The following is a 23,448-nucleotide window of genomic DNA, read 5'->3' as shown; positions in this document are numbered from 1 at the left end:
CCATACCTACTGTTGCTCAACAATTGTGTTCTTTCCAAAACATGATACACTTCAACGTTTTTTTGCTCCGATGTTCAATACAACATGCCAAGCATTCGTAACACCCTGCAGGTTTTCGATGCTCTGCTTGATGTTCCAAATGAATGGCAATTATGTATCGGCTTTTTATTTGTAGTACTGTTGGTAATAGTATAAATTTAACGGATTTTCTGAGGAGCTTTACTTTAATGAACATTTTTTGCGTAATATTTAGTCGATAGAATACTACCCTTCTAGTACCTAGAATATCTAAAAAGCGGAAGAACGATGGTAAAATCCTCCGTATTTCTATCAATTCTGTGCACTTTTAGGTGAAAGTTTACAAACCTGATTTTAAAAAATGTATCGCGTTTACCTCGCTGTGGCAAAGATACTGGTAGATGAATCTGCCGCTATCAGTGATCTGAACGAATCTGCTCTCCCGGTGCGTTGCAACGCAATAATCCAAACAATTACTCAGCCTTGTTTTGGTATTCAACGTTGCGCATCTGCTCGCGCTGTTCTCTAAATTCTCGATTCTGATGCTCCCGGTGTTCGCGCTGGTCGCGATGGTGATCGCGGTGGTGTTCACGTTGTTCCCGTCCCTCTCCACGGTTCTGATTGCCGCGGTTACCACGATTGCGGTTGTCCTGGCGACGATTGTTGTTCCAGTTTTGATTTTGATTCTGATTGCGATAATTCTGGCGATCGCGATTGTACCCTTGGTTACCGCCACGCTGAAAGAAGTTTCCTTGCTTCATTTCGAAGATTCGTTCGTTTGCGTCCACCAGATTGGTCACTTTGTCGGCCAGCTGCATCGAAAGGGCTTGTAGACGAGATGGTTCAGAACGATGCATGACGATCGTTTCGGTAGGATCATCCAGTGATGCCATTAGTTCTTCATTGATTATCATTTTGCTGATTAACGAGTGGACCTTGCTTTTCGGTAGCTTGAACATGTCGGCCAAGTGTGGTACGCTAATCGATGCAAAGACATTCGAGTATGTGAACAAATATGTGCGGAGCGATTCTTCTTTAATGAATTTAATCATCATTTCACGCACACGATTAGCTTCGTAGAAAAGATCCCACACTTTAACATTCATCTTTTTGTTGACAATGAAGTTGGCACAAGCATTCCAATCGCCGTGCCGCATTGCCTTTGCAGCAGCAACCACATGCTCGCGCATCGACTCCGGTGGTCCAACCAGAGACTGTCGCTCGGATGATCTCAATTGCTGGTAGAATGTCTTACTGATCATTCGACGACGCGCATCGAACTCATGAGCCGCCATGTATGGAATCTCGAGCAGCATAGCAGACACCAGATAGACACACTCGAGCAGCTCCAGGTTAATGTGCATGTGGAACGGCATTTGACGTTGCTTCTCGATTTTCTCTTGTTCAAGCGAGCGTTCGTGTTGACGTTGCGGTACTAGTCCTTGAGCGAGTAATTCTTTCGGCTTACCCGTCATCATCAAATCTACCAGACACAGGTGAGCATCCTTGATATTGCCGTGGCGGAAGGCACACAAGCCTAAATTGGCCATCATACGATTGTACAGAATCTGGGTTGCGGGATCGGAATGATGGATTGTTTCCTGCAGGTGCGACATCAGCACTAAATCACGCGCCTGGAACCAGTTATCATGCAATGCATGATGGAATATGTGCGATAGGATTGCACGTGTGCGTAACCGATCCGTTTGATCCTTGGCATAGATGTAACGACAAAGCTTATCCATCTCTTCAACCGACGTTATGGTGTTGGCTGGCAGTTGACCCTTTCGTTTTTTCAACACGTCCGGGTCGAATTTGTAGTACAGATGATCAATCTTGCGTAGATAGATGCGGCAGATTTCCATTTCATTACCGAGTCGCTCAACGTAAGTGACAACTTGTTCTATTATGTTCGTGACTGGGACCTCATCCTTCAGCCGGTCAACGTACTCATTGCTGTGCGGATCGCATTCTTTCAACAGTTTTGTGAACTCGTCATCCAACCGTTCCACTGCAGTCAGCATGCAGCCGCGTATCTTGAACGGTGCAGTATCGTACTCTTCGTATTCATCCAAGATCGACTCGGATAGATGCACATCCTCGTGAGCCAGAAGCAGTTTCAGCAGTTCTTGAATTTCTTCCAATAGTTTACTCCAGTGTTCCAGTTTCATCGCTCCAGATACTTTTGGATTGTAGTCGAATATGGCAGAAACAATGTTGAAACGAATTTTCACCGCCACCGCCGGGCCAAGATTGTTGGTCTCGGCCACTGTACGCAACTCACGAAGAAACTCAATCTGCATTTTTCGATCAGTACGTTTTTTACCTCGGGCAGCCATCACTTCGTTCAGCTTGTTTACGACCAGCTTCGTGTCGATTTCTGCATCCTTGGCGAACATTTTTGGCTGCTCGGAAGCACCGGACCTTGTTCCGTTGACCACCTTCCAGCCTTCTTCCTCCTCCTCGTTCTCGTCAAACATTTCATCTTGCTTGGGTTTCTTCTTCTTGCTCAAAGCTTCGCCTGTTTTCTTCTTCTTCTCTTTCTTAAACGCATCGTCACCAGATACACCGGAAGGTGCTGAAGCAATTTCTTCCGTACCCTTCTCTGGCTTCTTCAAGAACCGGTCGCGAATGCTGGTGTATTTAGCATCCTCGTCGGAAGAGGTGCTGTCCGAGTCGGAATCGCTGCCCCAGTCCGACGAATCGGAATCCGCCACAGGCTTAACAGGTTTGGCCTTCTCTGGTTCCTTTTTGAAGGATACCGCTTTCGGTTCGACTTGTACCACAACCTTCTCCTCTTCCTCATCGGACCCCTTTTCGTCTTCGCGTTCATCATCCTCTTCCTCTTCGGCAAAATCTTCTGGAGCGGCGCGGAAACGCTTCATATCCGATTCGAAATCTTTGATGTATTTCCTGAATTTTTGTCGCAGAGTTCCTAGCGCTTTGTTATTATTCTTCGAGAGATTTTTCCGACTCTCCTTGTCGTCCCAGCTCTCATTAACAAAGTCCTCCAGCTCAGCAAGCGCACGAACGACAATACGAGGCGTTACGCCATTCTCTTCCTTCATAACTACCGGCAACGCCTTCGTATACGCTCGCATAAATTCCTCAAAGCTCGTCAATACACTCGACATATCCTTGATCTTCTTATGGTTCCGGATACTCTTGATGATATTGGAGAGGTCTTCATAGCGCTTCTCCTTCTTCGATCTTACGACGCGCTTGACGTCCTCCTCCTCATCACTGAACTGTATAGTTTAAAACAAGATCACGTTGTAATAATGCAGTACTATCATTGCATTGCAATTAATAACTTACTGTGAACTGAGCCACTTGCTGACGAATTACTGGCTCGCTATCAGAAGAGCTGTCGGAATCAGAGTCCGAACCACCGGCGAAGAAACGAGACATCGTAACACCAGTTAAATTTTGCCTGAGGAAAATAGAGATGGTATACAGTTGAAACGCCGTTGCTAAACAAGATGCCGAAATGTCGAAATAAAATATAAATATATTTTTCACACAAAAAAATCGGAAATCATGTACGGTTGAACAAATGAATTGAACTGCAAGTGCCGATAAGGCAGATTTTATAGGTTAGGAAATATCTTTCATGGAATGTTCACAGCAGCTGCCACGCACTACACATAAAAAGCCAAATAAATGGTTATATTCTGCTTGAGCGAAAAAACACATTTGATCAAAAGATATGTAACACGTAAAAATGAAGAGAGCTTTTCAAAATTCTATGGAAGACTCACTTTTTACACAATTAATATAGCTTTTGTGTTACACGCACGCGTCTAGCTCGAAGGACTGAACCATTAACTGTCAGAGTTCCGAAAAAACATCGCATTTCGGTAATGCGCTTTTACACCAGACGAACTGGACAGTTCGCGCGTTCGATCTCTTACCCCCTGTTTACACATGGCAATCGCCAGTAGTGAACCCATCGAACTCCTGTCAAAATTTTATGGAGTTGAGGATGGGTTCGATGGATGGGTTTTCCGTCACTTGCGGGTATCCAGGAGCTTAGTTTTGAAAGGTATGAACGGTTACCGGTTACCGTTCAAATAGACATAGAGCGAAAACGTCGCGCGCGACAAAAAATAGCTAAATATTTAACTCCGCGTAGATCAAAGTAGCTCATTTGGCACAGTCAACCTTCATGCTTTGAAAAAAGAGTTCAAATGTGTTCAAATATATTTTTACTTTTGGCATTAATCTGGCTCGTAACAAAACTTAATAACTCGATTATTTCGGATGAAGCAGAAATGTCGCGCGAGACGAGTAGCTCTGTTTGCAAAATTGAGCTACTTTTTGCCGCGCGAGAAGTTTCGCGCGACGTTTTCGCTCTGTGTCTATTTGATCGGTTACTGCAGAGAAATCATGTGAGCGGTTGGCTGCATGCTTTCATCTAACAATATGAAATTAGTTTTCTGTTAACCTTACAATACACAAGAACTTTCAACTATATTTACCATCGAGCAATAATTGTAAGTAAATATTTATTTTGAACAGGGATTGATACAATTGTAATAATATGTCGTGTATAATATAAAAAATAATATTTTTTAGCGGGTCTCGTGGTACAGTCGTCAACTCGCACGACTTAACAACATGCCCGTCATGGGTTCAATCCCCAAATGGACTGTGCCGCCATACGTAGGACTGATTATCCTGCCATGGGGGCAAATCAATAAGTCACTGAAAGCCAAGCCCACAAGTGGTACAGACAGGCCTTGACCAACAACGGTTGTTGAGCGAAAGAAGAAGAAGAAGAAGAATATTTGATATCGATTTAATCATGATTTTGGGGTTGTTTGTTTGAGTCCTCCGGAAAGAAACACTGTCGAATTTAAATTTACAAAATTAAAAGAGTATTGTGTTCATTTACTAATTCATGCACTTCAGTACGTATGTTCGAGTAGTCGTTTTCCTGTAATGAAATACAAAACGAATGTATTATTTTTGGTTGACATTAAATTATTTCATTTAAACTGGTATGCATTATATACCTGCTGTATGTTTTTCACTGTTTCTTGAAGCACTTTATTGTCCTTCATTAAATCTATCAGCTTATCTTCAAGATGAGAAATTTGTCGATATGTATCGTTACTTTTCAGATTAATCTTTATCTCATGATTTCTATTGCGAGCTTCATCGACCACATTTTCTGTAACACGTTTTTTATCTTCCATCTCTTGCAGAATGGTGGTAAGCTCATTCATTTTTGCAATTGCCTCGGATCGAGGTATTTCCAAGTTAGCATACTTTTGAATACTTTGCAGAGCTTCTGTTTCTTCCTGGCGTAGAGAATTCATTTGCTGCACTGTACGTTTTTCCAATATTTGGAGTTGCTTGAGTTGTATGCCAAGTTTTTTGTATTCCTTCATCAGTCCCGAGTGAGAATTAAGATCATTCTTAGATGTAAATCCGTTTCCTTCTAGTTTCGCATCATACATCCCGTTCATGTTGATTCCTTGCATTGTAATTTGCTCAATAGCATACGTGATTTGATTTTTCAGCGTATCTATACCTGTAACATGTTTGCAAAGAAGAGATTGCGTTATTATAAGACACTTTGAGTAAATTAATTGAATGCACTTACATTGCTGTTCCTGATTCATGTTGCTTTTAAAACTGTCCATAAATGCTGACATTACATCATCTCGTTTTTTAAGTTCCTTGTACTTTACATGGCGCTCGGAGTTTCCTTCTTCAAGATCTTGGTCGATCTGCTGTAATGTTTCTTTTTTTTCTATCAATTGATCTTCAACGATCTTTAGTTGCTTGCCAATACTAGCTAGCGCCTGGTTGTTGGATCGTACATCGTTGATTAGTTTTTCGCGCTCCTGAGCTGGCGAGAGGCGATTGTTTTCCTCTTCTCGTAAAGCATTTCGTTTGTTTAGCAATTCTTTCAACTTTGATTTTAGACGATGTGCTTCAGAACGAGATTGTGAGTTCATAATCATTGTGTTAAGTCTGTCCTTTTGTTTTTCCATCTCGCTTATCTGGCTATGGTAAATGGCATTCTGTTTGCGAAGATTTTCCGACAAAGCTTTGTATTCCCGATATTTGTGCTGATCCTCTTCTGGTAGCGAATTGATCATTTCAATCACCTTATTTTTCTCCTGTTCTGTATTTCGTTCCAGTGCCTTGTTTTCGATGTCTTTTTGTTGTCGCTGCTTGAAAATGACCTCCAACTGTTCTTGAATGTGCTCGTTGCGTTCTCGTAATGCTACCGTTTCGTTTAATAGATGTTGCCGTGTCATACCCGATGTACAGTTGTCCAAAGCTAAATTCATCGACGTTAGGGTGGATTGTAGGTTTGTCAATTCTTTTGCAGCTTCTTTTACACGTTTCTCGTACAGCTTTCTAGCTGATCGTTCACGATCGAGAAACTTTTTTTCCTTCAAAATCTTTGTTGTTTCTTGATTGATTTCTTGAATTTTGCTTTGTAATAATGCTTGCCAGTAGCGTTTGTCTTTAATTTGACGATTACTACTAACAGCAGTTCCAAGACGTCCGTAAGACGTCGAAAGACCACTGATGCCATGCTGTGTAATTGGACGGTCTGCCATTCGCTACAAGTTGAGTTGTTTAAAGACCTTAATTAGATACACTGAAATTTCAATCAGACCCTCTTCCCACTCGTTTTAATATTTCCTGGGCTATTTATTAAATTTTATAACAAAAAAAACTCAATACCCTATGCTTACATTTCCAGCATTTCCTAAAGCTGTTCCAATGCGTTGGGATGTCGACGAAATCATAGAAATTCCATTATTTGCCAACAGCCTACTTGCAGTTCCAGAGCGCAATGCAGAAGGTGGTCTGATGGATGTAAAAATAAGCAGGTAACGTTATTATTATTGTTGTGTCAAATCGTATCTAAAGGAAAAAGATCATACATATTTAGGATACAGACTTCTTTGTCTGGTTTTTTCAAGTAATAGTCTTCCTACCGGTCTCGTGGTACAGTCGTCAACTCGTACGACTTATATATACTGTATATATATATTTATATATGTGCATATATAGATAACTATATATACGATTATAAAAAAATACCGGCTTTGGTATTTCGGGGTATTAGTCGGTATGTACAGTTTTCCATCACGCAATAACTCCAACGTTGATTTCATCCAAATCTACCGAATAGTTGAGAGTATCTCTTTTGTGATACTCCAGCAACTACACCGCAACTCCTTCTTTTGGACTAATTGCAAAATTTGATTCATATATTTTTCTTCTTCTTATTTGGTGCAATAACTCTTCTTTATTGAAGGCCTGCTTACATCATTCACGGGCGAGGCGTAGTGATTGATTGAAGTAGAAATGTTGTTGATGTAAAATGTATTGTTTTTGTACAAAAATATTAGCATTTGATTTTGTTCGCAACATTTATAAAGATATGTATCAAATATTGTTGCTTAAATACAGGTATTAAAAAAGTCGCGGAAGAAAAATTATTATGCACCTCAATTTTCATTTGTTTTTCAATATTTTTACATTACCATCCCTAACAGCCGGGGGACATTGTCCGCACTCACCAGTGTAATCTCGATTTCACTAGCGCATCTGGCGATGGCTGACCGAAGCATTTTGCAAAACAATTTGGAGCCGCTTCAGAAAATATTTTATTTTTATATGTTTTGTACTTAATTCGGACGAGAAAAGTTTTGTAAAAGGTAAATACACATGTCATGCATGCATTGCATCCATTTTCATGATAAAAAAACGATGGAAAAACTACTTAATTTTGAGATCCAGCATGACCATTCCCTCGATAACCGAAAAAAGCTTCTACTAGCCACCGCACGATGCGCTAGTGAAAATCGAAATTACACTAGCGAGTACAGACTAGTAATGGATCATCGGAATCGCAACCACGACTCGGAATCGCTTCCGAGCATTGCTACTCAGGCTCATCGAAGCCGACAAATTCAAACCGTCGATTCTGCCCTTAGCCGTCGGAGCCGTCGGAGCCGTCCAGAGCCGGTCGAAGCAGTCGGAACAGTTGGAGCCATCGGAGCCGGTTGGAGCCGTCAGAGTCATTGTAACAGACTGAAATCTGAACGACTCCAACTCCTCCAACCGGCTTTGTCGGCTACGACAGTTCCGACGGCTCCAACGACTCCGAGTTCAGAATTTCGCACCTGCCTTCCGGAACCGCTTCTTATTTTGGCGGTGTCGTTCGGAAGCGATTCCGGATTTTTCTTGAATTTACCCATCACTAGTACAGACAGTGTCCCCCGGTCTTAACAGTTATGTTGTTGCTTGGTTTACTCAATCCTTCATGTCTGGTTTCTTTTGATTATTGCTATTACCAATTGTTATTTATTTATAAGCAATTTTATAGTTCTAAACTCATAGTTAGAAAAGTTCCTCTTTACTCACAAAATTTGTCGTAACGTCTTATGCGAACATGCCGACCTATACAGGTTTTCGAGACTTTTTCCGTATCAAGCAGCCGGATAGTCAGTTTTACGAGTTAACGACTGTACCACAGGATGAGTTAGAAAAATACATCGTTTAATACAAAAACTTTCAGTTAAATGTTTAAAGTGTAAAGGAAATATGCACAATAATGTAATATAAAGAGAATATGCAATTTCATGAAACATGTTAAGAAAGCCTATATAACCTGGTATAATCGTTTCAATCGTAATGTCTACTCTTTGATCTTAGCCTTTAGGCCAATCGTAACGCCTTAGGAGATGGAAAAAATTTAATCCTGGCAAGTATCATCAGGGGCATGATTGCCACAGAAGACATTATACATCGATTGATTAATTAAAATTAGTCGTACTCATGTTATTATCTTTGCTACTGAGAATAACTCACACATCATTGAAGGCCTTGCGTACATCGAAAGGTTACGTGGAAGCTATTCTAGCAGTTGGTGAACTGCACAATACTACTCACTGATGTTTGATGTTTGTTAGATAATGATTGTATTGTTTGCTCCAGACAATATTCGTTGACGACTCTGGATCCGACCTCGCACCCACGGCACTGGAGCCAGAACTGCACCCACGGCTCCGGAGTCGGTTAAAACACAGAGCACTAAAAAAAAATTTTTCAAAGAAGTTTCAAACGGGATAATGTGTTCAAAAATGCGGTACTTAAGTGAAGGGGCGATCCTGTGTTACAGTTGTCAACTCGTACGACTTAACAACATGTCCGTCCCAGGCCAAGCCTACAAATGACCGATTCCCGGTAGGAAGGATAAGTGGCGGATCTAACGGTAGGCGGACTAGGCAGTAGCCTGGGGCTCTGCCATATAAGGGGGCCCGTAGATCGCTAGTGTATAGTATGCCGTATAGACAGAGTACTAGCGACTAAGGCCCCCGGATGGATGGACGTTGGGCCCCGAGGCTGGCGAATCATCAACGCTCCGAAACGCCCATCAATAAACTTGAATGTCTAATTAGACCTAGTTCAATGAAAATTGTTATACAGGTGTCCCCCGAGATACGACTGTATTTGGGACCGAAAAAATGTCCCAAAGCAAGGCGTAAGTCGAAAAAGTCGTATGTCGAATATCTATGAATATAAAGTTTATAACCGAAGTTTAAGAGTTGGAATTTATGATATCGTGTATTTTATTTAAAATAATGTTCGATAATGTAATAATTACATTTTAAAAACCGTACACAATATAGATATTCAAGATCGGGTAGTTTTGGAATCGGGTTTGAAGTTTGGAAATGTGTGTATAACGGTTATCAGCCCAAATATTCAAAAAAAAATACAGTAGAACGTCGATTATCCGGGCAGCTCGGGACCGGACGGTTGCCGGTTAATCGATTTGCACGGATAATGGTCCAAGAAATGTCATTTTCATACAAAAATTATTTTATTACTAGTTTTTTATTAGTTTTATGATTAATCCAACTTGAATAAATCGATTAATCGTTAGTAAAATATTATTTTAATCCATAACTATAGGTTAAACACCTGTTCATGAACAAAAATGAATTTCGAAAATATCACTAGACACTTTAGAGCCGCACAAAAATCTGGTTGCTCACTTGACTATCGCTGCAAATGTTCGCTGTACGTTTGAACAGCTGTCACAATTATGCGCACGGTTAAGCCGCCCGCCGGTTAATCAGCCCCCGGATAATCGACGTTCTACTGTACATCGATTTCTTGTCAATGACAACTTTTAACTGTCAAAATCAAAATCGTCGTATCTGCGAATCGTCGTAACTCGAGGGGGTCGTAACTCGGGGGACGCCTCTATATGAACCCTGGTATTTGACAGTTGTGTCATAACGCCTGACAGGTTGACCCTACCTTTCGTTTGTTGTAAAATGTTATTCCTTCTTTGCACCTTATTGAATTCGTTTGTTACTTTTTGCATCAACTCCTAAAACAAACCTCATGTGAACTTTTCTGCCTAATAAAGAGAATTAAATACATAACAAAAATGTTACGGGAACATTTGTTGCCAAATCGTATTGCCAATCGCCAACTGTCAAACTCAAGATGCTGGAACATTTTTGTTACAAGAGAAACAAATCGATTTGTTTCACGTTTATTTATTGCAGGGAAATTTTCAGATGCGTTTGCATCATGCATTAAATGCATTTCCTTGTGATTCCCCGCTTTGTTTATGGTAAAAATTAATGCTCAGCGGGGAATCGCAAGGAAATGCACTCAATTCATTATTTTAATATGTATTGCATTATAAATAGCTGGGTAATTGATATCCTTTCATTTGCATAAGCCATATTGTAATTTAATTTTAAATTTAATGAAATCTAGCAGAAAAAATACAAAATTTTACGCTCAATTTAACTGGAGCTGTTATCCGTGCATTATCTGCTGACGCGTAAACGACGGGATGGCGTTTACGCGTCAGAATTCACTACTCTCCTGAAGATCCCATCCCAGTAGGGTATGTGGACCATTTATGGACGAGTTTGTGCAGCGTTTGGACCAAAACAAGAACTGTGAAAAAAATATTGAATAACGTTGTAGCCGTTCTCCAAAACCTCTTCCATCTACCATTTTTTGTTCTATGTGTTCTAAATGTTGTGCTAGCTATGTACCAATTGTTGTGCTAATCCAAAAAATGTACTAAGATTGTTTGATTTGAAAATTTTGTTTGAAGATTGATTTTCAACACTAAGGTGAATATTTTTAAGGAATCTACAATTTCAAAATTTGATAACCATATGTTAAAAATCAATAAAATTTAATATTTTAAAGATAGGGTTTAGAATGTCAAGAATGTCGATTTTACATGCAAAATTACACAACTGTTTTTTTTTGCTATCTGACAGCAAAACTTGTAGGCATGAGAATAGCACATCAATTAGTACATGCCATGTTGGCAATTGTTATGCTATTTTTCAACTCGATAATATAATTATTTAACATTGTTAGACGCTCAAAAACTGTGATGTTTCAGTGTTAACGAATAATAATAAAATTTTCAACATCATTTCGCATAGGTTCTGTTCAAAGAGGCGAAAGAACTCCGTTGGAGCCAAAGCCTCTATAAACTATTCAAACAACAACATAGGTTCTGTTCTCTAGTTTACGTATAAATTGATATTGAATGTTGGGCGGGTTTTTCGCTCATCGTTAAGCAGTAGTGGAGTTTTGGACAGTGATAATAAATATAGTGATTATTTGTTTAGTTGACCTCGAAAAATTTTAAAACTTGTGAGAAAATAAGGAAATATGATAAATTACATGAATACATTGAAGTTACCACGTTGTAAATATCTTATTAGTATTTGTATAGGTTATTAGATATAGCGTTAAGTAGTATTGCGTTGATAGTGTTAGATCTAATTAGAAGTATGCGTGAAACACATATGTAATGGATATTTTTGGTAGAATAAACGCAGTCTGTAAGCAACCTTCGAAAAGAAGCGACTCGACTCGATAACTGGCGCCCGAATTAAAAGAAAAAAATTAGTAAACGTATAAGCTCCTAGTACTGGAGTGAAGCTACCTATAGCTGTCTTTGTTACGACATCAGAGAATACGACATCCAGCCTTAGAGCTATTGCCTTCCAACTGGTGATTTGCGGTGTTGTAGCGCGAATAGGTGCATTAATTTATTCATCGTGAAAGACCGTTCGATCATTTTTTTGTAATCTACGTCTACCTAGTTAGAATCTAGTTAGAAAAAAGATGGAACAACGCCAAGAAGAAATGAAATTCTTCATACAAATGGGACAGGTCCCTGACATCCTTAAAATGTTGCCGGAATTTGACGGTAACCCGAAACATCTCAACACCTGGGTTGAGGATGTCGAAGGAATATACAACTACTATTCCGCATTTGCAAATTGCCCGACGCATTTTGGAATAATAGAACGTACAGTGCGTAGAAAAATAATTGGTGCGGCATCGGACGCTTTACATGCCAGTAATGTAGGATTTGATTGGTCAGCAATCAAAGAAGTGTTGGTGAAGAAGTTCAGTGATCGTCGTGATTTGATGAGTTTAGATTACGAACTTACTACAATTAAGCGTAAGAACTATGAAAATATCGAATTATACTTCGGTAGAGTGAACGAACTTCTTACATTTATTACAAACCACATTCAAAATAATGTTAAGTATAATTCTCCTAACCATGCGTTTTTAGATTATTTTAAAGATAAAGCCGTAGATAGTTTTATAAGGGGATTAAATAGTGACTTAGGAATATTAGTTAAAACAGCTGCGCCAGACAGCTTGAATAAGGCATATGAACTTTGTGTAGAGCTCGAAAAATTACGAAAAGGTACATCGGCACAAGGTTTCCTACCAACACAAAAGTTCCCTCCGAAACAAAAACCGCACGCACCAATACCGAGCGAAACGCACACGCGTCAAGAGCCGATGGAAGTAGATCGTACCATGCGTACACACTTGCATTATCAAAACCGGCCGGCTCAAGCTTACGCTCACCAAGAGAATGATAGCACGGCAGCTCAGTGTAGCCCAACTTTTTTTGGGACAGGCTCCAATACCAACAGCCTGCCAAGGTAAAAAACAGTGGGTTAGTGTTGCCGTTTATTAAAGTGCCTACAGAACATGGTTTTATTAAACTCCTAGTCGATAGTGGTGCAAATATAAACATTATTTCGGAGAAGTGGGCAAATGTGATAGGGAGTGAAACAGTTAGAAGTGAAACAAAACAGTTTAAAAGTGTTGCCGGGATAGGAAGTGCTTCGCAAATAGTTTTTCTTGATATTTTCTCTCCAGTGCTAGAAACAAAATATAAATTTGTGGTGTACAACTTTCACGACTTTTTTGATGGCATAATTGGGACTGAAATAGTATTTGCACACAATATCAATTTAATTACACGTGCCCGAGAGATCGAACTCACAAAGCCGGACAATAACAAGTATAAAATACCACTGCATTTCCGAAAAAAAATGTGTCGTGAGTATAGTAGTGTGACAATCGATCAGATACTTGACGTAGAATCTAACACTCACATCGCACACCTAACAGAAGAAGAGTTTGAATTGTTCAGAAGAAATCCTAGGAAAATTTCAAAATATCTTCAAAGAATATTCAAGCACAAGAATGTATAAGATACGTTTCACGCAAAATATTTTGAAGGGTATTACGAACACAGAAGAACAAGAAAACATTATACAAGATGAACACGAAAGGGCCCATCGAGGCATAGAGGAGAACAAACGTAAAATTTTGAGGAAATTTTATTTTCCCAAAATTATACAAAAAATTAGAAATTTCATTCAAGTTTGCGATGCGTGCAATACATGCAAATATGATAGGCGCCCATTGAAAGTACAATTGCAGGAAACACCTATACCAAACCATCCTTTTGAGATTTTGCACTTGGACATATACCAGATAGACGGGGAAAGCATTCTTTCAAGTGTTGATAAATTTTCGAAATTTGGAAGAATGATCCCCATTAAATCAAAACAAACGATTCATATAAGAAAAGCTTTCGAACAAACAATTACATCATATATAATTCCATCTATTGTAGTAACGGATAACGAGAAATCTTTTCTATCAGCAGAAATTCGAGGGATAATGCTAGACCTTAATATAACCACCACACCAAGCAATAAATCTGAGGTTAATGGTCAAGTAGAACGCTTCCATTCTACGATTACCGAAATGTATCGCATACAAAAACGTCTGCAACCTAACTACTCAACTAAAAGGCGTATGGCGATAGTAGTAGGAAAATACAACGACACTATACATAGTGTAACTAAGAAAACTCCAAAGGAAATCCTTTTAGGTATTTCTCAAAATCCAGCATCCGTTGAAGAAATTGACGAAGTTAGAAATAGGATTTATGATGAGGTAATTTTACAATTGAAACAAGCTCAAAGCAAGCAGCTAAAAACTCATAATAAACTAAGGCAAGTACCTCCGCAGTTAGAAGTAGGGCAAGAAATCTTTGTAAAAGATAAAGTCTTCAAGGGGAAAGAAAAGCCCATATTTAAGAGGAATTTCGTGCAAGATGACAAACGTGTCACTGTTCAAAATGAAAATAACTTTAAAATACACAAAACAAATGTCAAAAATTTAATCATCTCCAAATAACTATATACCGATTTTTTTGGTTTTAAAGTTGATTCAGGAGAATCAACACTAGAAGGATGGGGCAGTTACCACGTTGTAAATATCTTATTAGTATTTGTATAGGTTATTAGATATAGCGTTAAGTAGTATTGCGTTGATAGTGTTAGATCTAATTAGAAGTATGCGTGAAACACATATGTAATGGATATTTTTGGTAGAATAAACGCAGTCTGTAAGCAACCTTCGAAGAGAAGCGACTCGACTCGATAACTTTGATATAAAACCGCAATTAACCAGATTCCTTTTTAAATTTTGATCTTTTTGTCGATAGCACAATAATTGATGCTAACACAACGTTTGGTACACCTACCCTATACTTGTTGCGGCACAAACGATCAGCTTCTTAGTGCACTATCGGCTTCTAACGATTCGTTCCATTTGCTAGACTAAAATGTATCTTTTTTTCGCCTTCGTTACATCTCCTTTCTTCTTCCTTGATTATGCCCAGTTAATTTGTATATCATTCATTATATCACTTACCCTCTCAAATATAACTGTTAACCTCTAGGGGTAGACAGTGTTTATAAATAGTATTATGATAATAATAATAATAATAATAATAATAATGATAATAATAATAATAATAATAATAATAATAATCATAATAATAATAATTTTTAATTATTATAATTATCGGTAGTATTATTATTATTATTATTTTTATTATAACATAAGAAAGAGTTATAAAATACGTCGAAGTTCTTAGCACTCACTTCAAAGCAGTTCCGGGTCTTATGATGGCAACAGGGTTAGGCGTTGCTGAGGTGGTTGTGTTATTTGAAGCAAATAGATTGTTAGTTGGACCTAAACCTCTTCGGGATGCAGGACGGTCTGAATAGGATCGTGCCGATGAGTTATTGTTAACATCTTCCATGTTTTTCTAATGCGTTTCGAAAACTAATATTCTAGATATATCTATATCCCACAGTTAACGGAGTTAGACTGCTTTCTTCAATATGTTTATTTGTTTGCCAGTAGTTTGTTACCTTGGTTACGTACAGTATTGAGCAAAGTCGGTACAAGTGGGTCCACCTGTATATTGGACTTATCCCGAACGAATTGACAACTACACCGTAGAAAAGCTATAGAAATGGTTTGCCACATTGTGGGACGGTCGCTTGATGGTGTGGGTGAGTATATTATTAAATGCAGTCAGAAATCAATACTTCAACGCTTTTTAGTTTGCGTGATTTTTAGTTGGACGCTCGATAGTTGGCTGACAGTTCAATTAAAAAGCATGCGTTTGTACCGGTTTTTGAAAATTTCACAAAAATCTCCTGGCTTGCCGAGAAAAAAATCATAAATTTTTGGTATGGTTTTCCATGTTTTTGCCAACTAAAAAGCACATATTCAATAGTTGGCAGGGAATCAAAGTTCAACCAGTGAGTTTAGACTATACAGTCTTTCCTGAGTTACGTGAATAATGCGTTCGGGAGACATTCGCGTAACTCGGATTTTCGCGTAAGTCGAGTATCATGTTTTACAGCCAAAATATACTCGATTAACCTTAATTTTAGATTGAATTTAGTTCATTCATATAATTTATTACTTATTTGATGCAAATGGTGTAGAAAAATGAGTTTTATCTGTTTTTTAGTGATTTAAAACTTTTGAAAAAAATGCAAGTTATTTTTCATTTGACAATTGATGGAGAAATTTGCACTGATTTGACTCTGAACTGTCAAAAATAAAAATTCACGTAAGGTAATGGTCAGAACTTCGCAGCATGCAATTTTGCCGCATGCGGCAAGAAAAGAGTTTTCTCAATTTTCTAGCTTTTCAAGGTATTATAATGATATTTTGTTGTTTCTTTATAAAGATAATCATTCATTGATATGATTTTAGGCATTTGACATCTGAAATAAAATCGCATGCGGCGATGCGGCAAAATCAAATGATTTTGATTTTGCCGCATCGCCGCATGCGGCTGATTCGCAAGTGCTGTCATTAACGTCAAATCCCATACAAAAGCTTGCGGCAAAATCGCATGCGGCGAAGTTCTGACCGCTGCCTAACTCGAGTGTCGCGTACATCCGGGAAAGACTGTACATCAATTTAACATAAATTAAAATGAAGCATTCATGTTATTCTCATCAAACTCACTTTTTGTTTGTTTATAATAACAAGCGTTATGCCGAAAATACACTGACCGGAATATCGCGGCCGCGCAAAGCAACAATTTTTGAACAAACATAAAACCACAGCAATCGCTATTAAAAATAAAACTCATTGATAATTCATGCGTATAAGTAAATTATAATATTATTATTAAGCTATCATTTTAACAGCAATCAAAGTTGTAACAACTTCAAGAATTACAATTGTTATTCATAAAAATAAAATATTCATAATAAATAAAAAGACAATGTTATTCATAAAAAGGGTTAATAGTAAAAAATGGTTATTTATTTATTTACCCAGCTATTGATAAAGCAAGATAATGAAATACATACAAGTATTTATTAACTTCATTAACTTTACTTTAAAAAAGAGCCCTCGCACCTAAAGTAATTTTTATTCAAAATGGTCGGAAACATAGATTGAATATGTAATAATTATATTTCATACATTAAATTTATTTATAAATATTGTTGATATTTTATATTTTCTACTCATAGGAAATGTTACTCCAATTGCAAGCTTTTGGGGTGTTTATGAACTTCCTCCTTTCACCGCAGGACTCCACACAGCATAACACGGAGAGCAACATAACAACTGACAGCTGCCAAACGCTTCAGAAAACGCTTGGGAAAGGAGGCAAAGCGTTTAAATACCTGTCGGTCATCGCAGTAAGTTGGTAGTTTTTCTACGAGCAATGAGCGGCCTACTAAGGATATTCAAAACTTCCATCAAAGAAGCGTTTTGTAACGCCAGGACTCCACAGAGCATAACACGGAGCGCAACATAACAACTGACAGCTGCCAAACGCTTGAGAAAACGCTTGGGAAAGGAGGTTAAGCGTTTCATTAACTATCGGTCATCGCAGTAGGTTGGTAGCTTTTCAACGAAAAATGAGCGGCCTACTAAGGATATTCAAAACATGGTACCGGCAATAAAGCGTTTTATGAAGCGTTTAGCAGCTGTCAGTTGTTATGTTGCGCTCCGTGTTATGTTGTGTGGAGTCCTGGCGTAAAGCGTTTGGAAGCTGTCAGTTGTTATGTTGCGCTCCGTGTTATGCTGTCTGGAGTCCTGCCGTCAGACTATTTTTTATAAACCATAGTGCAACAATGAAAAATATTAAAACGCGTAAAAAGAACAAAAATATAATCGAATCGAAAATTCGTTGCAATTTGAATGGTACGTGTACCTTGTTTGGTGTCGCTTCGCAAGCTGGCCCTTCCTTCTATTTCTTCTTGAATGTCAAATCGCTCTACATTATTCGACCTTCTATCTTTAAGGGACCTTGGTATACACGCACACTGTCGCACACACTAAGTAGGCAAGGGTTAGGGTGTGCTGAGCGTCGGGAGAGTGTGCACGAAGGCCGATCGAGCAGGGGCGCTAGGTGCGGCTGGCGCGCGGCCTACGTTTTAAAGTTTGTATTTTGTGTGTATTTATTATAATGTATAATTTTTGAACGTTCGTGTTGAACCAGCATATATTTGCGAAATGAATGCGAAAGAGGATGATGGAACCCAAATAACCAAATCGTCCTTAACCCACTGTAAAGCCACTTCAAACCCACGTGGGTTTGTGGTGGTCGATTCAGTCGTTAACCCACCAAATTTTAGAACAATCGGAGCTGCCAGTTCCGATCCGATGTATTTATCTTGCCCACCCTTAACCCACCTATTCCAAAAATGCTTTGAGGAAAAGTTTGGTCAAGGGTTGGCTAAGGTCAATATGCTGAACAGGATTTTAACTCTTCGATTGATTACATTCATTCACTTACATCACTGCACTTAAACTTCAGCAATATTATTAGTCTATAAACTATGCACTGACCAGCGAAATGGAGAGATCATTCGCAAGTAAACAAACACACATATACACATATTAAACATATGAGGCGAAAGAACTCCGCAGGAGCCAAAGCCTCTCTAAACCATACTAACAACAACAACACATATTAAACAGCGTTGTTTTACATGTTACAACAGCGAATGTTTTACAACAAACCAACTTAAACACACACGTTTAATTGTTTCCTTTGCACAATTAAATCACATTTTAACACAGGTGAAACATGTTGAGCAAATAAATTGCCCGAGCATAATAACTGACTTTAACAAAATTGAAGTGGCTGCTTCTGTAGCCGTGTGGCTTAACCCACCAAACTGATAGTTTTTTAGCTTTGTTTGATGGAACTGGATTTTTAGTACAAGAAATTGGTGGCGTTTTCAGTATCTTGGTTATATGGGAAGTGTGGTGTTTGGCAGCCCTGCACTTTAATCAGTGAGGCGGCGCTCTAGCAGCAATCGAACACGACATCCGACACGAACAAACCCATATAATCATATGGAGGTGCACTGTCAGACACAAACAAACAAACAAGACAAACGTCGAGTCGAACATGTCAGTTGATTCTGTCTGTGATGTTCGATACCCACCTGTGCTGAGAGTACCTTGGTTGTCAAACGCTTCACAGCTACAGTAGATAGAATTCAATTCGGGACATTTTTAAGTTTGTTTACGTAGTTTGTCTCTTTTTCTTCTTAAAATTGCGTGCAAAATATTTAAAATAGCTATCAATAATTATTGTTCAACTTTTCAATCAATTATAACATCAAATATAAAGGATTGGAACGTATTAAACTATTGTGTGTACATAATCCATGTGTATGCACTGTAGGTGTTTTGGCATGGACGTTTGTTTACATTTTTCAATATTAAATTTGAATGATTTCTATGTTATTATGGATGTGAATAACTAGTAAATTATGAGTTGAATCTTCCCCCTGTAGGTGGATATTCATTTAAACTATGAAAATGCTTCATTTTCGAGACGAAAAGAAAGGCGTATTGCAGTGCATCATGACAGGTCTATAAGACATCGAACTGCTGACAGAGCACCTATCGAACAGAGTCGTGTTTGTTTGTCTCGTTCGATTGGTCCCAGAGCGCCGCCTGACGTGCAGGTTCAGACAGCTCCGACAACGTCAATCTGTCAAAGCGACAAACCGCATGAAGGTGAAATAAACGGGCATTAGACAGAAGACAACCAAACGGTGTGGTCATCATTTCTATATCACAAGCTATTTCGGCGTTTGATACAAAATGGTGGAATCTGCAGAAATTCGCTTTGTGGATGTCGTAAAGCCCTTTACAGGCGATGGTGATATCGTCGGTTGGCTGGATCGCTTTGATAGGGCTGCAGAATTGCGCAAAGTGAAAAATGTTGCAGAACTGTTGCCGCTGTTTTTAGATGGCGGAGCAGCCCTGGTGTACGATCGCTTGAGCGATGAGAAGAAGAAAGATTCAGAGGCAATAAAGGTGGCGCTCAGAAAAGCCTTTGGTCCGGATCCGGCTGAATCTTACGCATCGTTCATTGGCGCACAGTGGGCTGGCGAACCACCCGAACAGTATCATCAAAAGTTATGCCGTTTAATGAAAGACGCAGGCATCAAAGGCGACGAGGTGTTACGTGCACAATACTGCCACGGGTTGCCCTTGTCGGTCAGAAGCGCGCTGCATGCGATGACAGAAAATTTGACCGACACCGAGAAGCTTCTAGATGCGACGCGATCTCTTCTCCGCGAGTACGGGAAGCGGCAAGCAGATGAAAGAGTGCGCGTGAACGACAACATGGCGGCAGCAGCTATTGTTAACCGGCGGTATACAGGGCAACAACAAGGAGAAACAATGCAGGTATGCCCGCGATGCGGGGGACAGCATTCGGCAAAAAAGTGTAAAACTCCAAAGCAACCACCTCTATGCTGGACGTGTGGGCAGGTAGGGCATTTTCGGCGTAATTGCCCTGCGGGAAACGGACAAGGGAGTTCTACGGCGCCAGCGGATCTCCCACGACATGCTTAGAGGCGCTGCCTATTGTTCGAGTTGTCGTAAACGGTGTACAGGCGCGGGCCCTTATCGACACTGGCTGTGGAAAATCGATCATCTCGCCCCGGTTCTCCACATCTACGGCGTTTGGACCGCTCGCAACGATAGTAACAATTAATGGAGACAGGGTTTCTTGCCAAGGTTATGAACGTGTACTGGTCGAATGTTCTGGAATGTCAGCCCGCATCGAGTGTCTTGTTTTGGACAAGCTGGTCGATGGCGTTGATGTAGTGCTTGGAATGGACGCGATAGAATTGTTCGGTGGCGTAATGATTACGAGCACCGAAATTTTTCTGGGAACCACTACTGCGATCCGGAGACAAAGTTGTGCGCTAACCTCGAAGCCATCGTGTGGTGCAGCATGTGGAGCGGTGCCAACAGCAGTGACAATAGACGATAGAGATTTTGAGGCGAGCTTTGACGGGAAGGAGTGGACTGCACGGTGGAAATGGAAAAAAGACCCTGCGGTGCTGAGAAACACTACCGCTAGTTACGGCAGCGTTGATGATCCTGTAAAGAAAGATCGGTTCGATGAAGAGGTTCAAACATGGATTGAGAATGGTTGGCTGCGACCATGGAAGTCACAGGTATACGGTAGGCTGCCACTCATGGCGGTAGAACAACCGAATAAGAACAAGATTAGACCGGTTCTTGACTATCGTGAGCTTAACAGCTTTGTTCAATCGAACCCTGGATTGGATGCTCCTGCTTGCGATGAAACGATTCGAAGGTGGCGGAGAATGAAGGGACCCTTAAAGTTGGTGGACCTGCGATCTGCCTATCTTCAGGTACGGATCGATCCTAGCCTCTGGGACTTTCAACAGGTATGTTTCAAAAACCGATCTTATTGCTTAACACGCTTGGGCTTTGGGTTGAGTAGCGCACCAAAAATCATGAGTAAAATAGTTGAATACGTACTATCTCAAAATGATAAAATCAGACGAGGTACTGGTAGCTACATTGACGATATTATTGTGGATGAAAGTGTGGTCTCAGCAGGCGAAGTTGTCAACCACCTGAAGCGATATGGGCTAGAAGCGAAGCCACCAGTACATTTGCATGGAGGGCGAGTTCTTGGGCTAGAACTTAGCGAGAACGAAAGGCAAGTGTTGTTTCGTCGAGGGAATGATCTGCCGACTTTCCCTGATCACGAGTTGACGAGGAGGGAATTTTTCTCTGTGTGTGGACGCCTGGTGGGACACTACCCAGTGGCTAATTGGTTGCGCGTCGCGTGCAGCTACTCGAAAAGGCATTGTCAGGGGCAGCGATGGGATGATGGTGTTGGAGAAAAGGCAATGATGATCCTCCGGGAAATATTAGAAAGAGTGCAACGCGATGATCCGGTTAGAGGTTGTTGGATGGTGCCACCAGATGCTGCGGAAGGCATTGTTTGGTGTGACGCTAGCTCTGTAGCATACGGTGTAGTCTTGGAAATTGGTGGTGAGATAGTAGAAGACGCAGCGTGGTTGCGAAAAGAAGCAGATGCTGGCCATATTAACATTGCGGAGCTAGACGCGGTGATGAGAGGAATCAACCTTGCACTGAAATGGGGCTTGAGTAAGCTGAAAGTGATGTGTGATTCGGCTACTGTGGTTAGCTGGCTTCGATCGGCCTGTGATTTGGGACCAAGAGCCAAGGTTTCTGGTGCTTCAGAGATGTTGATCAGAAGACGTTTGGGCACAATACGAGAACTCATGAACGAATATGCACTGGAGTTGAACGTGATTTTTGTTCAGTCTGAAAAGAACAAAGCAGATGCCTTGACGCGAGTGAAAAAATCATGGCTCACTAAACCGATCACACGTGAGTTACACGTGGCGTGCGCAGCAAACGTGAAGAGGTTGCATGAACAGCATCATTTTGGCGTAGATCGTTCACTCTATCTGGCAAGACTGGTAGATCCAACAATAAATAGAAATGAAATATCGCAGTGCGTACGCGAATGCATACAGTGTCAATCTATCGACCCAGCACCGACCACACACGAGCAAGGTGATCTCGAAGTAAAAAGAATATGGCAACGATTAGCTGTAGACGTAACTCACTTTGAATCAAGTAAATATCTTACAATAGTAGATTGTGGACCAGGACGATTTGCGATATGGCGCGAGATAAAAACAGAGAGTGGCTCAGAAATAAGTCAGGTGTTGGAAGGAGTATTTCGTGAAAGAGGACCTCCTGATGAATTGCTAATGGATAACGGATTGGCATTCCGCTCTAGCTATGTCGAACTGCTGTGTAGGAACTGGAATGTAGTGAGGCGATATAGAGCAGCTTATCGCCCATCCGGTAATGGTATTGTCGAACGTAACCATCGAACAATTAAAAGAATAGCTGCCAGAAGTGCCACGTCACCTCTCCAGGCCGTGTTTTGGTACAATCTGGCGTCGGATTGTAGTCGAGAGGAATCTCCAGCAGATGCCATCTTCCGTTACAAATGGAGACATCCTTCGGCAAAACCTCGAGAGCCTTCAGAAAAAGGCATCGAGGAATGCCCCTTCAAGCCAGGAGATTCAGTATTCGTTAAGCCACCCCAAGTAACCTGTACAACCAAATGGAAGCCTGGTACAGTGACTGGTGTCATATCAAGAAACACTGTAGAGGTGGAAGGCACGCCGAGACATGTGCTTGACATTCGAAGAGCTCCGAGTACATACGGGGGAAGAGATTTTTTGACAACCTCACACATTGCTTTACCATCATCTGCAGCTGAGGACGAGATAGATCTCTTTCTTGATGCGAGGTCAAACCCGAATGATTCTATAGACGCTTATGTCGAAGTTGATGAGGAGCAAGAGGAAACAAGCGTTGAGCAATATGCTGAAATTCCTG

At 40.2% G+C, this 23,448-nt stretch overlaps 2 protein-coding genes across 2 annotated transcripts; both read right to left on the bottom strand.

Annotated features, from left to right (window-relative positions):
- Window positions 1-162: 162 nt before the first annotated feature.
- On the bottom strand, window positions 163-3,958 carry LOC1278503 (eukaryotic translation initiation factor 3 subunit C). Its single transcript, XM_318103.5, has 3 exons — window positions 3,780-3,958; window positions 3,337-3,451; window positions 163-3,266 (listed from the first exon to the last, which is right to left on the bottom strand). Exons 2-3 carry the CDS (start codon window positions 3,427-3,429, stop codon window positions 492-494), a joined length of 2,868 nt encoding a protein of 955 aa, XP_318103.3. The 5' UTR covers window positions 3,430-3,451; window positions 3,780-3,958; the 3' UTR covers window positions 163-491.
- A 508-nt stretch (window positions 3,959-4,466) lies between these two features.
- LOC1278504 (intraflagellar transport protein 74 homolog) lies at window positions 4,467-16,693 on the bottom strand. The gene is made up of 5 exons (XM_061644667.1): window positions 15,330-16,693; window positions 6,741-6,855; window positions 5,630-6,605; window positions 5,037-5,557; window positions 4,467-4,957 (listed from the first exon to the last, which is right to left on the bottom strand). The coding sequence occupies exons 1-5, from the start codon at window positions 15,488-15,490 to the stop codon at window positions 4,883-4,885; spliced, it is 1,848 nt and encodes a 615-aa protein (XP_061500651.1). The 5' UTR covers window positions 15,491-16,693; the 3' UTR covers window positions 4,467-4,882.
- Window positions 16,694-23,448: the final 6,755 nt, after the last annotated feature.

The sequence above is a fragment of the Anopheles gambiae genome, chromosome 2, assembly GCF_943734735.2.
Source record: "Anopheles gambiae chromosome 2, idAnoGambNW_F1_1, whole genome shotgun sequence".
Classification (NCBI taxonomy): domain Eukaryota; kingdom Metazoa; phylum Arthropoda; class Insecta; order Diptera; family Culicidae; genus Anopheles; species Anopheles gambiae.
This window is presented reverse-complemented; position numbering and strand designations above follow the sequence as displayed.